General features: G+C 38.4%; 1 protein-coding gene across 5 annotated transcripts in view; it reads right to left on the bottom strand.

Moving 5' to 3' along the window:
• Positions 1 to 16,811, bottom strand: part of DCLK1 (doublecortin like kinase 1) — a 250,495-nt gene that overhangs the window by 70,081 nt on the left and 163,603 nt on the right. For all 5 annotated transcript variants that reach the window (XM_065678389.1, XM_065678390.1, XM_065678394.1 and 2 more), the window contains one exon: positions 3,730 to 3,846. In XM_065678389.1, coding sequence (XP_065534461.1) covers positions 3,730 to 3,846 — 117 coding nt within the window. The remainder of the gene's footprint in view (positions 1 to 3,729; positions 3,847 to 16,811) is intronic.

Raw genomic sequence — 16,811 nt, 5'->3', positions numbered from 1 at the left:
TGGACAGAGCCTTGGATGACATGGTCTAGTGTGAGGTGGGGCGGAACTAAATGATCTTAAGGTCCTTTTCAACCCTAACTGTTCTATGCTTCTATGCAGCTTTTTTTGCTTGCTATAGGTTGTATAGCTCAAGAAAGGGTGGGAAGAGTGTGTCTCCCATTCCCTTACAGACTGACATGTTACCTTGCCCTCAGTTGACCAGAGCACAGATTTGAACCTGCATGGCACTGAGCACTAACGTAGCCTCTGGTATCACTAAGGGTCTTTCTCTCCAAGCATGCCGCCTGCTTTTCACTCATAGCTCTACTCTTTCCCCCATGCTGCTGTGGCTGTCCACAGAGCCTGTGGGATAGTATTTTTTATCCCATTGTTCCCATGTTATTACTCCCATGGCCATGTACCTGCAAAGCTGGACAGTGTTTTTATGGCAGGTTCTGTATGGGGCTTTCAAGCTTGATGAGGATGCTGCCTTTATAGGCAATGGAGAGAGAAAGGCACCTCCAAAGGGTGAAGTTATCTAAAAACTTTGGGAATGTCACTAAGAGCTCTTTGCCCCCAGTGCTTGGGGTTTTTTCCAGGAGAGGGGACACTCCGGCCTTTAAGAAGAATTTTCTCTAAAAATCATTTGTTAACATTACTGAATTTGTCTTCAAGGCATCAGTTTAGATAAAATGGTACTGCTCCAAACATAGAGATGTGAAAATGAGACAAAGACAGTAAAGAAAATCAATAAACTGAGCAATCCCACAAAATAACCCCTTTAATTTTTGTAAACAACTTCAAAAGCTATTGGACTGAATTTTGGAAAATTCATTACCCCATATGGTTATTTGCTCAGAACAAAGGACTTGTAGACTTCATTGTATTCATAAACATTCAGTTCAACCCAAAACTTGGTTTAATCCACTTACCACTTGAAATTCTATGTCAAAGAAAGGAAATAGTTCTTGAGGATGGTATTTAAGTGCTTAAATCAAAGCAGACTATCTACATGTCCCAGGCTCACTTACACATCTGCTTCCCTAACAATGGGGAAATGACCCTATGACCGTACCTGCACTAACTCTAAAAATAATGAATCCCAATCAGTTATCCTGTGCCTGATGAGAAGAAAAATAATGTTTTAATATCCGAATTTGAGATTTTATTCTTTTTTTGACACAGTCTTTGTCTATGCAACTTTTTGGTTTTGGCCCATGTAGTTATCCATGTGCATCAGCTTGATATGGACATGAATTCATGACTAAGGCAGCCATCTGATCTTTTTGCGTAGCAAGAATGAGTAGCCTTTTCAAAATACAGCAAGAATCTAACAAGAGGAATGAGGGTTTTTTTTCTAATTATCAACATGCTCTTCTCCATAAAGCTTGCTTTGCTTTTTTCTCAAGGGTACACTATCAATAATGCTTTCTGCCTGCCCTTTACCCCTACTTTTCTCAACTTTCTTTTATGATACAACTCTTCACAAAATGATACACCTTTTCATTTTGGAATGTGTATGATCTTTGATCTGAGCAAAGAATCTATTGTTTTTCTTTAGTATTTATCCCTAATGAAAGAAAAATCCCTAACAGTAGTTTTATAACAATTTAATAACTAAAATAAAGTAAAATATAGTGATGACATGTTAGCATCACTATACCACAATATCACTACATCACAATAACATTATATTATTATTAGGGTTAAGACTGGACATTAGGAAGCAATTCTTTACAGACAGGGTGGTCAAACTCTTCACCCATGCTCCTACCGGTTGACAGACTGTTCTGTTAGCATCCTATACATTCCTGTAGGGCTTTGCCCAATGTCTTTCTCTAAGAAAAATTAATTACAGTGTCCAAATGATTATGTCAAATAGGCCAGGTCATGGACCATCTTTTGACAGACTAGTATGTGTTTGTTTCCTGTAATTTTATCGTTTTTACAAAGGATATTTTTAAGATGGGTAAATTTGTCATAAGCACAGAACCATCCAAAATCGTTTGCATTTTTAATGTCTCCACTACACTGTTTCTTTTCTTGCTAGAAATTTAATGATACATTATTATTATGGCATAATGAAAGCATTACTTTTTCTAAAAAAAAAGATGTAAAATAATTCCCTAATCTTTTGCAGTAATTGAACATGTAATGGTACTCTGCTCAGACCTGCCATGAAACTGACCTACAGGAAATTAAGATTTACTTACCTATCCTTCCCTTGCATTTTTATGTAAAACCAGTACTATTTCGCTCAGGACCAAACCCAACAAAGGCATCACTTAGTCAACATGGCAAAAATGTTGCTAGTCCCATGGCAAAAACATTTTTTATGCATAGCAGGATAGTTATTCCATATAGAAGTGAACATACAGCATTCAGTGTCCATTACCTGTACTCCCAAATGACTATTCATCAGAAAAAGACCAGAGAGAGTCCGTAACAATCACACACTGAAAAGGGCCTCCCCTGCTAAAGTTAAACTCTGTTCCACCTATCTACAAAGAAAGATACTTATTATATGCTTAAGAAAGCACTACTCTGACCTTGTTCCTAGCACTTGATACCTTTTACCATTACCTCTTTTCAGGTTTCTCTATTTCAGCTGTTCTTAGGATGTGCAGGTGGCACATTGCCCCCCAGCCCTGCTACCCACATCTACACCTTCATCTCTGTCTCTCCCACTTTCCTCCATCTGTGAGTAACAAAGCATTTTTTCTCAAATTAGTCTTCCTGTAAAAAATATGGTTCCAGGTGGCCCATGCCCCCACCTCTGTGAAACCAGCTAGAAGCACCATTGTTCTCATCACATCCCTAAAAAAGACCTTACGGTGCTTGTTGTAGAACTCAGTATGACATTCACTTCCCTCTTGGCAAAAGACAGGGCAGAAAGAGTGAAGTGACTTTCAGATAGCTCTAACTTGCCTCTCGGAAAATCCAAACTTACAAGCAATGCTAGAAATGCTGGACTGGGACTACTCAACTGGCACACACCAAGTATTACTTGTATTTTTAGGCACCAATACTGGCAAACTACCAAATGCATTTTTTGTCTAGTTATTTGTTTTGCTTTGGAAAAAGATGCAGGGAGGAACTAGTCATACACTGTTCAGTGCGAGCAACTCCAAAGGCAGTCAAATCAAGACCCTTCAGATTGACCTTTCTAAAGCTTTTTGCTGTGTCTTCTCCAGCCTGTACCACCGACTTGTTAGGTCAACTCTGACTTCTTTGGTCCTCAGCTATCTTTGCACCTCACATTCACATCCATAATTGCATTCTTTCTCTGTCTTGCCGCCCTTTCCTCAATATTCTTGTTGTCTTCAACCTATCCTTTCCTCACTGCTGCCTCTTAACACTCTCAGAAACACAACAGACGATTGCAAAATCAACCACTGAACTTATGCTGTGTAACTCGGACTACTTTCTGCATTGTGCTCATTCAGTTTCTAGTACAAAGAATACCTTCTTTTGTCAGTGCTTAGGTACTGGCACCAAAATCATGCACAGAAAATAAAGTAAACTGAACCATGGTAATGCCAAATCATGAGTTATAGAACAGTGAAGAACCATTTCGTATTGGGAAGACGCTTCATCTCAGATACACCTAAGAAAACAAGTGAATTTTTACTGTGGACTGTTTCATATATACAATGTTTTTCCTCAGAAACATGGAATTTTAAATGCATTGTCAATTGTATTGGAACAGATTGGTTGCTGTTGTTAAGGAAGATTTCTTATGTGCTTTACCTGAGCTAGTAGAAGCAGGAGACTTGCTGCGTCGGGATGGGCCCGGGCTCTTGGTGGTGCTTCTACGGGAAGTCGAAGCTATTTTGGTATAGGAAGTGGATTTCACCACCCGACATTCTAAAAGACAAAGAAACTGCATAATTTAGCAATTAAGAAAGCCAGCAAAATTCTGCAATAGAAAAAGCACTGAAAAGCACAAACTTTTAGCCCACACTTGTTTTCATTCACCTTGAGGAGTTTTATAGGAAAATATAAAATCTGTATAAATGGCTCCATTAAAATCAAAGTACAGTATGTACCACATCTCAGACAAAGAACTGCTGCAGTAATCCAGACTTTTAGATACCATGGTTACTGCAGGTACTTAGGATAGCTTAATTTAACAGTGCTGAGACTATACATAAAATTTATTTGCTTTTGAGGATTTCAGCACAAGTGTTCTTTGCTGTAAATAATCCAAATGCAATGTAAGCACTTCTGTCGACCTAGGCAGTCTCCTCTGGATGAACCGGAAGGCTGCTTTTATACATCAAAATGTTAGGACTGTATAAGATGATGCAGGTGTCTGTCACTCATGAAAGGTTTGAAGAAAGTGAAGTAGGTTTGTTGCTCCTGCTTAATCCTCCGGTGAGCAACAGCCCACATTGTATAGCACATGCGATTCATCACAGGTTGAGGGAAATGGCACTACTTGCTCATAAGAAACATCAGTAAAATCAATGAAGAGGCGAAATTACCCTCCCACTTGAGAACACTTCAAGATGTTCAGGTTAGAGTCTATATACACCCACACAGCTCTAGGCATTTTTGCATTATGCCTGCAAAATGGTTCTTGGCCAGAGGATGAAAGAACTTAGTGTGTAAAACACTGATGTCTTGCACTTGTAATGGATACTGAATTAATCACCAGACATATTATACAGTTGGGGGAAAAAATATTTTCACTTCTTAGCCCACATACAACTAGAAGTATGCAGCAATGCTTATACTGTCTTCACCTGACGATGTCAGTATACCTCACCTGTTTAAAAATACACCAGTAAACATACAGTACTATATCAGACCTATTCCCCATTTTCTTTCCATGGTTGAGGGTTCCTCAACACAGGTTAAGAGAAACAAGATTTTTTTTCTCCCTAGTCAGAAAATACCATGTACGAGTCTGCACATTATTTAGTCTTCACAGATCAGTTCAGTCTGTAACATGGTTTAGACATATTAAAGAACAAAGAAATAAAATTGAGCATAACTAAATAACTTAAAAATATCCACCAGAGAATGATGTCATGAAAAGTATTTCTCTTGGCTGCCCTAACTATTTGTCTTTTGTCAAGTTCTTGAAGGAAATAGAAGCAAGAACTGATGTATTACTGAGGGATTATCCAGCACAGCTGAGAGGGCCAGATAAACGCCCTGGTCTTCCCAGAGAAGCTTTTCTTCTCAAACTCTCCCACCTTCCTGATACCCAATAGTAGCTTCTTTCTTTTGACATCTTATGTGATTCATTGATGACTACTCTGATTTTATACTGAACAATGAGTGGAAACGGAGAAAAACATTTACTCTGTTGCAAGAGGAAATTACCAACTGAAAACAGGAGGAATCAGATGAAAGCTTTCAATTAGATTTCACTAGGTAACCACAGCAGGAACCTTACATTGATGTGCTGGCATAAACAGCTGCTCCAGAAACCATCTATATATGTGGAATGTTAACAGGTTCTTTACCTTATTGTAAACAAAGATTTTAAATGTCCAAACACCTAGCAGCCAACTTATTTGATCTTATAAAACTAGGATGTAATCCCAGAGTATGCCCCATTCGCAAGAATTCATCGGTAAGGGAACTGAATATTCCAAGGGTCAACAAACAACAAGACTCAAGTAGAATGACCCAATCAAGCTAGAACCATTAGAATATAACCATTTGCTTAGTAGAAAAACTGAAGAGTCTGTAAAGAAAACAGCTAACTACTTTTTGTAATATACTTTACTATGTAAAAAGCTTTTCTGTTTCCAACATATAAAGAAAACAACTATCTGCATCCCTCTCTTGCAATTCATGCTATAAAGTTTAACTCTCATCTTATTATAAGTATTAATGCTCATCCAAGTTCCCTCAATACCTTATAAGCACCCAGAGTTAGAATGAGGGTAGAGATAAGATTCTGTAGAATGTGTATTTCCTCTCACAGTACTGGAAAGGTGAAAAGTGGTATGAAAGGAAAGAAGAGTCAGCTAAATGCACATTCAGGTTATCTTTCCATCCTAGTGATATAATGCTGTTGAGGACAATACTCAAGACAAACCTTATGTAATTGTTGTGGTTTAAACAGTCAGCCATAAACCACACAGCCCATCCACTCACTCCCCCCCTTCTTGCCTTCTCCCTACACCCGGGAGGACAGAGAGGAGAATTGAAAAGAATGCAACTCCCACGGGTTGAGATAAAAACAGTTTAGTAACTAAGGTATAACACAAACCACTACTGCTACCACCAATAATAATAATGATAAAGGACATAACAAGAGGAAAGAATACAACTCCTCAATACCAGCTGACCAATAACTCACCCCACTCCCCCAGCCAAGCACCGATCGATACCTCCTCCAACCCTGCAGTTCCTAGCCCTTCCGGGTAACCCTCGGTTACCTCCTGGGCATGACGTGCTGTGGCATGGAATACCTCTTTGGCTAGCTTGGGTCAGGTGTCCTGTCTCTGCTTCCTCCTGGCTTTCCCTCCTCCCTGGCAGAGCATGAGGCTCAGAAAGTCCTTGGCCAGACCAAATATTTGAGCAGCAACTAAAAACATCGGCGTTATCAGCACTGTTCCCAGGCCAAAAAATCGAAACACAGCACTGCACTAGCTACTAAGAAGGAGAAAAATGACTGCTATTGCTGAACCCAGGACAGTAATTTTCAACCAACCTTCAGAAATAAAAGAAAAACATTTTTTTTAAAAAGTTATTATTCTTCATCTGAAGTTTTGTCACTCATGTGCAAGTGAAGTGTGTGTGACCTGAACTGCAGAGGCTAAAAGTATCTTGCAACCATCTTCCTCCTCTCCCAGCAAGAAATGCTCCTGCTCACACGATATGGAGGGGTGCTAACATTTCTACGAAAGACGGAGACTGGCAGCTGGCTGCACCCACTAGGGTATTTGACCACTCTTCACTCAGTCTCCTTAGAAAGGGTGATGTTAAGAGTAGTCTGAATATTGTCCTGATGGGCTACATACAGACCATGACCTGTTATTTGAGTAACCCTGTACTAGTGGCATATTATCCTATGAGAAAGCTACCTTTCACAGCTAGCTGAACATTAAATCTCCCCACTGGAGCAGAAACACAGATGACCATATGTTCATATGATAATTTGAGAAATGAACAATAATCATGGGTTCATACGATAATCCAGGCTAGGCATGAGAAGTTCTCTAGTCCAATTTCCTGCTCAAAGCTTGAAGTAGCCTCACATTCACAGTCCTGGTCCACCTGGGGGACACTTCAACTAACCTAAGGAACAACACAGCAGGGCACAAACAGTGCAGGAGGATCCTGGAGAGCATCAGTGACAACTTCCTGGTCCAAGTGATAAAGAAACCAGTGAGGAGAAATGCTCTGCTTACACTCATAAAAAAAAGAAGGGCTCACTGGAAATGTGAAGGCCGAAGGCGGCCCTGGCTGCAGTGCCCACAAAATTATGGAGTTCAAGATTGTGAAGGGATGGAGGAGGACAAAAAACAAGATCACAGTTCTGGAAGTCAGGAGAGCAGACTTTAGATCCTTCAGGTATCTGCTTAAAAGAGCCACATTGGATAAGGCCCTGGAGGAAAAAGGGACCCAAGAAAGCTGATTAACATTCAAGGACCACCTTCTCCAAGCTCCAACAGATTTCATTCAACAATTAGGAAGATGAACAAAAATGCCAGGATGTCTCTATGGAGGAACAAGCTGCTCCTGACAAAACTCAAACATAAAAAGGAAGTACAAAGAAGGTAGAAATAGGGTCAGGTAACCCGGAAGGAAGTCAGAGCGTGCAGATACACAGTTAGGGAAACCAATGCCCAACTGGAATTGAACCTGATGAGAGATGTCAAGGGCGGAACCAACTGCTGAATGAGGCTGGGCCTTGGTAACACAGAATATGGAAAAGGCTCAAGTACTTAATGGCTTCTTTGCCTCACTTTTTACTAGCAAGTCTGGTCTTCAGGAATCCGAGGTGGCAGAAGCAGGGGGAAAGCCTGGAGAAAGGAAGATCTACCCTTGGTGGAAGAGGGAGAGATTACAGAATACTTTAGCAAAGTAGACATATGTAGGTCCATGGGACCTGATGGGATGCACCCTGCAAGAAGGGATGCTGAGAGAGTTGGCTGATGTCATTACAAAGTCACTTACAGTAATTATTGAAAGATAACAGTGATTGGGATAGACATGTGATTGGGACAGACCCAGCAAATCTCACTCCTCTCTTCAGAAAGGGGAGAAAGGAGTATGACTCCATCATCTTGATGGAGAAGAGAGGATGTCCCATTGGCACTGGGGACTGCTGGCAGGTCCCTCTGAAGCCATCTCCTTCTCCATGCTGAATAAGACCAGCTTTCCCCACAGGGCACATGCTATAGCTTCCCACCATCCTGATGATCCTCCTCTAACTGCCTCTTATTCAGTGATGTCTTCCTTGAACTGGGGACTTTAAAATGAACACAGTACTCCAGACATGGCCTCACAAGTCCTGAGTAGAGCACAGGAGACTAAGTATTTCCCTGCCTTTATTGAGTCTACTTCTGTTTGCACAGCCCCAGATGCTGTTAGCACTCTTTGCTGTCAGGGCAACTCTCTCGTTAGTTTGTCATGTAAATTTTTTCACTTTACCTATTTTTGTATTTGTACAAACCTTTTTGAGCTCAGTTATGAACTTCTTTGGCACAATTTTTTTTCCTCTCAACAATAATTCACATGTCACAAAGTTTTAAAAGGTAGTAGTTTAAATACCACTGAGAACGCTATGGTAAATTTTGTCAAGTACCATGCTTCCTATGGGTTTGGAAGTTTATTCATAAATGACATTGGCTGAGGTATGGCATGTGGAGAACCATGTGGGCAAGACTTCAGTGCACACTGGGGTCTGGCAACTCACATCTTCATGACTAGTTAGAGTCTAAAGGGATTTCCAGTCATGGGTAGAATGCAACCATGCTGTTTGTTGTAAATAGGTCTCACCTCCTATGAACAGTTTATGTATGTAATTCTGTTGTCACATTTAGTTTGGAAAATAAAATTTTACTGCAGGCAAAGATCCCACTCAGTAACCACACAACCACTGGTTGTCTCCTCTAAGACATTACCATAATCCGCATGTTGCTGTAGGAGAACTAGATGTACATAAAGAGGGAGGGAAAACACGACAAAAAATGCGTGTTTTTTAAAACCATATTTTCTTCACAGAATCTGTACTGGTAATGAATAAATATGTATCTTCTCTTCAACAGTATTCTGGTAACTATACAATGGGTCCTTGGTAAGCCAAAACTGTATCAGAAATAGATCTGAATTCCTGACAGAAGAGAGTTACACTGCCTTTCTCACTCATGTGGGCATGCCCAGCCAAGAGAAACACCAGGTATTTCTATATTATGTTCAGCAAGGAAAGAAATGTAGCATGAAGCCCCAGTCCTTCCCCTCACCACTGGCTGACTAAGATTAAAGGAACAAAATGATGACACCCAAAGTAACGTTAAGCAAAAGAATGTCAACTTAAAGGTCTGATCACAGGCTTTCTGCTTTCAACTCAGAACACCACATAAATAAGAATGTTTTTCCAGCCAGAAAATATTTCAATATGTTCTCTTGTATAACTACAGACAGAAGTACAAAGTAGAAGAGAAAAGTACAGACTATTGGCAGCAAGACCAACACTGCAGTCCCTTTATAGCACGGAATATTACTGCAGAGGTTGGAGGCATTTAACTGACATTAACAACACTAAGGCTGAGAAAAAGAGGAAATACTCCAAGGCTATGACTTGACATTACTGAGAAACCAAATGGACAAGATAAGGACCAAGAAATTCCTGAGAGTACACAGTGGTGTCAATGAGCAGTAGGAACTGGTACAACTAAGAGAAACCCCAACATATTTACATTTGAGTTCTTGGTTCTTCCTGTTGTCAAATGGATAAAATGTAAGCATGAAGTAATTAGAATAGAACAGAATCACAGAATGCTAACACGCAGAATCGTAACGCCTCCAGTCTCCAGCTCTGTGATGGTTCATTTCCAAAATGTTTCATTAGTTTCTATGTTCATTAGATTTTACAATGGCGAGAAAGCAGCAGAAAGTACCTAATCTGCAATAAATGTGTCATAAACTGAATAAATTTAATGTGTTTTTAGAGAAGACTGTTTAAAGTTATCCAAATTACCAGAAGATCAAAAAGGCTTACTTGTCAGCTTGTTGACTGGCCTTCGTGAGTTCTTTCTGGCCTAAATCATCACTCTCTGCTGTGCTTGCCTTTTTTTTTTTTTTTTTTTTTTTTTTTTTTTTTTTTTTTTTTGAGGTCCCTATAGAGGGGATAGGTATTTATTTTCTGGTATCCCTGCCAATCTGCTTCTCTAAGATGAGAACATCCAACTTGGTTTCAACAACATCTGTATCCTACAGATAAGCAAGGAGGGAGGATCAAGGATGTCTGTGGTTGCTGGTAAGCCATTTTACTGTAAGCCTTAGGCTGATACTTTTTTCCACTGCTGAAAGACATTAGCCTCACTAGCAATGTCCTCAGGCCAATGAGTAGATCACTACCCCAATTGCACTACCGATTTTAATTTTTAATGTTAAGAGTAATTTGTTCCATGTTGCTAATTCCTACTGCAGCTAATAAGATTTTACCTTTCAGTTGCATTCATGCCTTCAATTAAAAGCAGTCATGCTCTGCTTGCAGAACTAAGTTTCAGTTTCTTCAGCAAAAGGGAAATGGTACCATCCTATTTAGTGACACTGCGATTCACCCAACCTTACTGATGAATCAGTGGCAGCTATGACTTGTAATTACACCATATTCAAAAGGGTCACTGTCTTACAGTTTCCAGAAATTAAAGGGATATAAGGTGTTTCACAGAGGTTTAAGTAATTCTAAATCTTCTATCGTCATGGTTGTGCCTACTTCGATTTTGTTCTGCATGTCTTCCCATTCAGTGTTTTCCTGATCCAGATGGACAGTGATGTATGCATAGAATACAAAAATCCTAAAATTTTATCCTATGCACTAAGTTGTCACTGTAAATGCATGGGGGTTTGAGACATCTTAACTTCTGATTTGATTTCTTACCAGTAACCAGTCCTCCACTCATGATAAAGATTAGGAATACTGTCTCTTTCAGCTGAATATTTGTAGTAGAAACAGCTAAATAGCCTCTTTTTTTTTTTTTTTTTTTTTTTTTTTTTTGCCAAAACCATGCTTTGACTGGGTATAAAATACAGAAAAAGTTAGATTTTCTTTCATGTGGAAAAATTTCCAGTGTTGAAACTAGGATAAGTATTTACCAACATGGCAAAAGCCACATACAATAAAACATGAACAGTTAAAGCCATTTATGTCTTACTGCAAATCAATAAAATAATCTTGCTAGCTCTTAGGAACATAGCTCTTGCAGGTTTCATCCAAGCCAAGAATGCTTACAGATGCATGTACTACTGCAAAAGTGACTTTTAAGCTAGTAATAAGGAAGGTATATGTGAATTAGTGTATTATTATTAATATCTTATTCTGCTTTAATGTATAATTTTCAAAGTCCTTATTTGTTTCTGAATTCAGTGAAGTTGCCCATAATGTTTTTCTAAAATGGTTAGTAGATTTTACGTATAATCAAAATGTTGCTTCAAGGTTTTCCAACTTTATTTTCAAACATGCTCATGTCTAAATAACTTTTAGACACTGCTGGGAGGACTGAACTCATCTAGTACTAGATAGATAAAAATATGATGTATATGTGTGAACTATTCACCCCATGCTCCTTCTGCAGTTAATGGAACATGATAATTTCTGTGACCTATCTTAGGAGCATGTAAGTTAGAAAAGATGAATCTTACTTGTGAATGACCAGATACAATTATAGGTTTTTGAGTACTGGTGAACATAGCCTAATTGGAAGCAGTGTCTTTGGGTGGGGATGAGCCTTTCTACTCTATACAAACAGTAACAAAGACTTTTGCTGAGACATCGTACTTAATCTTATCTTAATCAAAAAAATCTTACACAAGATTTTTTTTGAGATATCTTACTCATACACAGTAAGATATTTCATCATCTTATTGTGTATGAGTAGATTTTATCTTTCTGCCTTTTCCAAGTGCTAACCTTTTTGTCAGAATCATGTCACACAAACTTTCAGGTTAATATTTTGACTATACTAAATGTTAGATTTTACTTTTCAACAGAGAAGGAATCTGTTATAATTAAAAATTCCACCTCACAGCAGTGTTAATAAGGAGTTAAAACACATTTTTCATCACTGCAGCAGTTTCACTGGCAAGGCACAATATCTAATTATTTTTCCAGTTCTGCATTTGTAGGCAGCCAAAATTGGAAGACTTCCTCAAAACCTGCTTGCCTAAATGAATCTGAAATATTTCCTACTGAACCACTGTGAATGAATTTGCTTGTGTAAAATATGAATCTCTGAAAGTGAAATTGTATTATCAGATTTTTTTAAAGAAACTTGGAGACCAAGCTGAAATAGGAATTTTATTTGTCATTACTTAAAACACACCACTAACATGTAATCTTTTAACATGTCTTATGTGTCTTGCCACATACTCTGCTTCATCTCCAGGGATTTTAATTATCCTTGTTCAATATACTCAACCCAAACTGTTCCAATACTGATATAAATGTTCATTAGTTTGACCCTGTATTCAGAACCCACCTGTGGGGGAATGGCTTGTCAAATAGACATGCTGCAGCTGGTGGAGCAGGAATGTGGTAAACACCACAATCAACAGGTTTAAGACCGTGAGGGAATGGTTTGTCGAAAAGGGTCACATAGATATGCTGCAGCTGGAATGTGGTAAACACCACAATCAACAGGTTTAAGACCGTGAGGGAATGGTTTGTCGAAAAGGGTCACATAGATATGCTGCAGCTGGAATGTGGTAAACACCACAATCAACAGGTTTAAGACCAGGAGGAGAACTGAGCAGCAAGTTATCACCAAGGACACAGCATCCTCGGGAAGTTACATTGTATCTAGCAGAATATGTATAACTTGATTAGAAACCATAAACAGTGTCCTTGTAAAGCTACATTGTATCTAACAAAATATGTGTGACCTAGTTAGAAACCATATAAATAGGTGTTAAGACTTGCAATAAATGAAGCTTGCTGTTAACTCTTATTGAGTCGTCCAAGTCTTCCTTTCACGACACCCACCTACTACTTGCACAGGTTTACCACACTAGCTGTACTGACGAAAATACCAGAAAGTTACTTTTAATTGGAAATGGTCAAGATGACACAACTTATTACAACTGCAACAATTACATTGTTTTTATTTATGGCTTCAGCATTATTCTTCATTAAGCAAAGAAATGTTCCCTGACTTTGCTTATGACTTTCTTTTTCTTTCTGTGACAAAAGCTTGCTTATTGGGTAAATCCTCTAACAACAGATATGCTCAAATACACTTGGTGAAGTAAGACGAAAAATTCATCACTGAAGTGCCTTTCTTTATCTGCACGCTTTGGATGGCATTTTTCTTGGCAATGCTTTATTCATGCAATTGGAAGTTAAACAAGAGGATAGTACATATACATTAGTTCTTAATTTTTCTGTTCAGCAAGATCAATGGCTTCCTTTCTAGTTCAGCACAAAGAGGTAACATTTGTAACATTACCTATTAAAAATCATCTTGTTCTTTACTTTGAGAATAAACAGACTTCCTAACCAATCCATATGGTAAATATTAACATCATCCTGAGCATCAAGTACAAAGGCATTCCATCATATATTTTTTTTTTATTTTGTTATTCCCTGCCTAAGAGAAGCGACAATTCTACAGTCCAACAAATTCTGGTGTTTTGGTACTACCACTTGCAGTCTGAAAAGTATCAGGTGTTTTCAGGTTGCTTCCATTTCATATGACTCTTGGAAGCTGACAAGCTCAAGGCCTCTCTACAGTCAGAAAAGAAAAAAATCCCATTTCCAGAACATTGGCTTTAAATGGGAAACATCAGCTAAAGGTGTTACTAAGAAACATCCATTCAAAACAGTTAACTTTTAATACTTTTTAATCAGGTCTCCTGAAGTTACAGAGTTTTACATGTAACTGATTTGTGGTAAGGAAACATCTATTCAAAGTGAATGTCCTATTTATTTCTGCTTTGATGTTTTTTTCTCAAGTAAATCTACATATTTATAATGCACTTAGTCTAACAACTTCATTGTGCAGTATTAAGTTTTAAAAGTCTTTTTTTTTTTCTTTCAAAGGAACAAAGTACACTACACTGGGATAAATATTATAGTCACAAGTTAAGCACAAACCAAATTCCCAAAGCACTTACAGAGCTAATTAGACTACCAAGGAGTCTTGCACAAAAAAAAAAAAAAAAAGGGATTTAAAAAATCAACTATCCATTAAAAACAGATGAATATGAGAAACCGTTTTATTTCTTTGTTTAATTTTCATCAAAAAAGACTAACTGCAATCAGATAACATAACTTTAGCAACAGTGGGATTAGAAGACAAAATGCACTTAGAGCAGGTTACACAGAGTCCTCAGATAACATTTTCAAATTAGCTAGATGTCAGGAATATTTAGAGACACACTTGAGAGAATCTTTGAGCTATCAGATGCTATTTTTTGAGAATTCTGAAGGACAAGTCAAGTTCCAATAGACTAGAAAAAGTCAAAGCAAGTGCCAATCTTTAAAACTCGGACAATCAGAAAACTGGGAATTGCAGAACAGTCAGACTAACTTGAGATTATGGAAAAAAATATCCAAAAGGAGGGTATAAAGAAGGCAGTCAGGCTCCTTTTCTTTTGTTTGTATCAAGACAAGAGGCAATGGGCACAAACTGAAACACAGGAGGTTCCCTTTGAACATCAGGAAACACTTTTAACTCTGATGGTGGCCAAGTGCTGGCACATGCTGCCTGGAGAGCTGCTGGAGTCTCCAAGCTTGGGGATATTCAAAAGCCATCTAGACATGATCCTGGGTATCCGGCTCCTAGTGGCCCTGCTTGAGCAGGGGAACTGGATTAGATGAAATCCAGATGTCCCTTCCAACTTCAACCACTCTGTGACGCTACATTCTGTGACAAAACAAAACAATAAAGCAAACAAACCATTTGAAGCTTGGCAGATATTGAAATTATATCATAGAATCACAGAATACTAGGTTAGAAGGGACCTCAACGATCATCTGGTACAACCTGTCATGGCAAAGCATGACCAAGACTAGATGGCCCAGCACCCTGTCCAGCTGTTATCTTAACAGTGTCCCATGTTGGGGAATCTGCAACTTCCCTGGGGAGATTATTCCAATGGCTGATTGTTCTTATTGTGAAAAATTTTCCTCTGGTGTGCAGCCGGACTGCCTCTTGGAGAAACTTGTGTCTATCACCCCTCCTTGTAAAAAGAGAGTCTCCATCTTCTTTGTGGCCACCCTTTGAATGAAGCGTAATTATATAGTACCCTAAATAGTTCTGTCAAGAAAAAACTGTGTCAAATTAGCCTTTGTATAACATCATAATGGGGGCGGGAGAGTAGAAATTATAAACTTTTCTAAATGGGATTTTGAAACCCAAGCTGCAATTTAGGAAAATACCATCTACAGAAATTGCTTTTAAGATGGGTGTTGGGAAAACCAAACCAGAGTAATTACCAGTGGGCTTACTGTCAAACTAGGAGAGAATTAGCGCAGGAACTCACCAGGGTTTTGCTTCTGAGCCAGCTGATGGAAATTAATACTGAGAGAAGCCATTTCTTACCATCTTCATGGATTACATCCTTTTTTACTCTCATTGGACAGGTCTAAACCGATTTTGTGTTTGAACCATGCCTCCTCAACCTAGAACGCTTGATTAGATAGATCTAGGCTCTATCTACATCCTTCATAACTGAATCTGCTCGAGAAATACACCCTTCATTCTTCATTCCCTATACAGGCATGTCCAGATGAAAAAACAAGATGAAAACAGAAGCTCACACATAATACCCAGTTCAAGAAAAGTTGTCATGCCAACCCACCGAAAACATGTTAGCCTATACCATCTTCTGAAGCAGTCTGGATTTTAAACATTGGAAGCAAGGATCACAGCTTACTATGCAGCTAATGCTTAAATGACAATAAATAAGCAGCGGATAGGCAAAGGGGGAAAGGAAGAGTGCTAACTATGCATCAATATGTATCAAATATGTATCTCTACACATTCAGTTAAGTTATTGTTGGAAGCAATGTTTTACACTCTACCTTATAAAAGTGCAGGCATCATTTATGACAGTATCTAACATTTCACAAGACTGTTGTTTTTAAAGTCTTTTTTTTTTTTTTTGTAAAATTATTTCAATTCTGAGCTGCAAACTTGGCTGATATTAGAAAAATCCAGTTTGAGCTGACTTTCTCCCACGAAATGAAAGCCTTTACTACAACTGACAAAGTATGCTAAGCCCAACGATACAGTAGACAAATATGTTTCATAGGGTCTTATTTTTTTAATTCAATGACCTATTTAATTTTTTTATTCTGCAAGGTGGTGTCCAAGAAACATCTCTAGCCCTGTATATCCTCCATTTATTAAAAAGAAAAAATAAAAGTCAAATGTGAAACCATATCCATTGCTGAATTTTCAAATGAAGATGAAATTCTATGAAGTGTTTGATGAGGGCTGCCATTTGTGTGACAAAACATTGGGCTGCTTTTGAGATGAAGTCAGGTAGCAACTATGAAAGATAAAAAACAATTAATTTAACAAGTTCTGCCATATCATTCTTTGTGAGTCACCCGCAATTTTCTCAGACATGTTCTTTATTTAAAGTCTTACTTCCCCAAAACATGCATTGAGAAGTCTGGGATTATTCAATAT

Source organism: Lathamus discolor, chromosome 4, assembly GCF_037157495.1.
Source record: "Lathamus discolor isolate bLatDis1 chromosome 4, bLatDis1.hap1, whole genome shotgun sequence".
NCBI classification, from domain to species: Eukaryota; Metazoa; Chordata; class Aves; order Psittaciformes; family Psittacidae; genus Lathamus; species Lathamus discolor.
The sequence above is the reverse complement of the archived record's forward strand: the minus strand, read 5'-3'. Positions and strand labels throughout refer to the sequence as shown.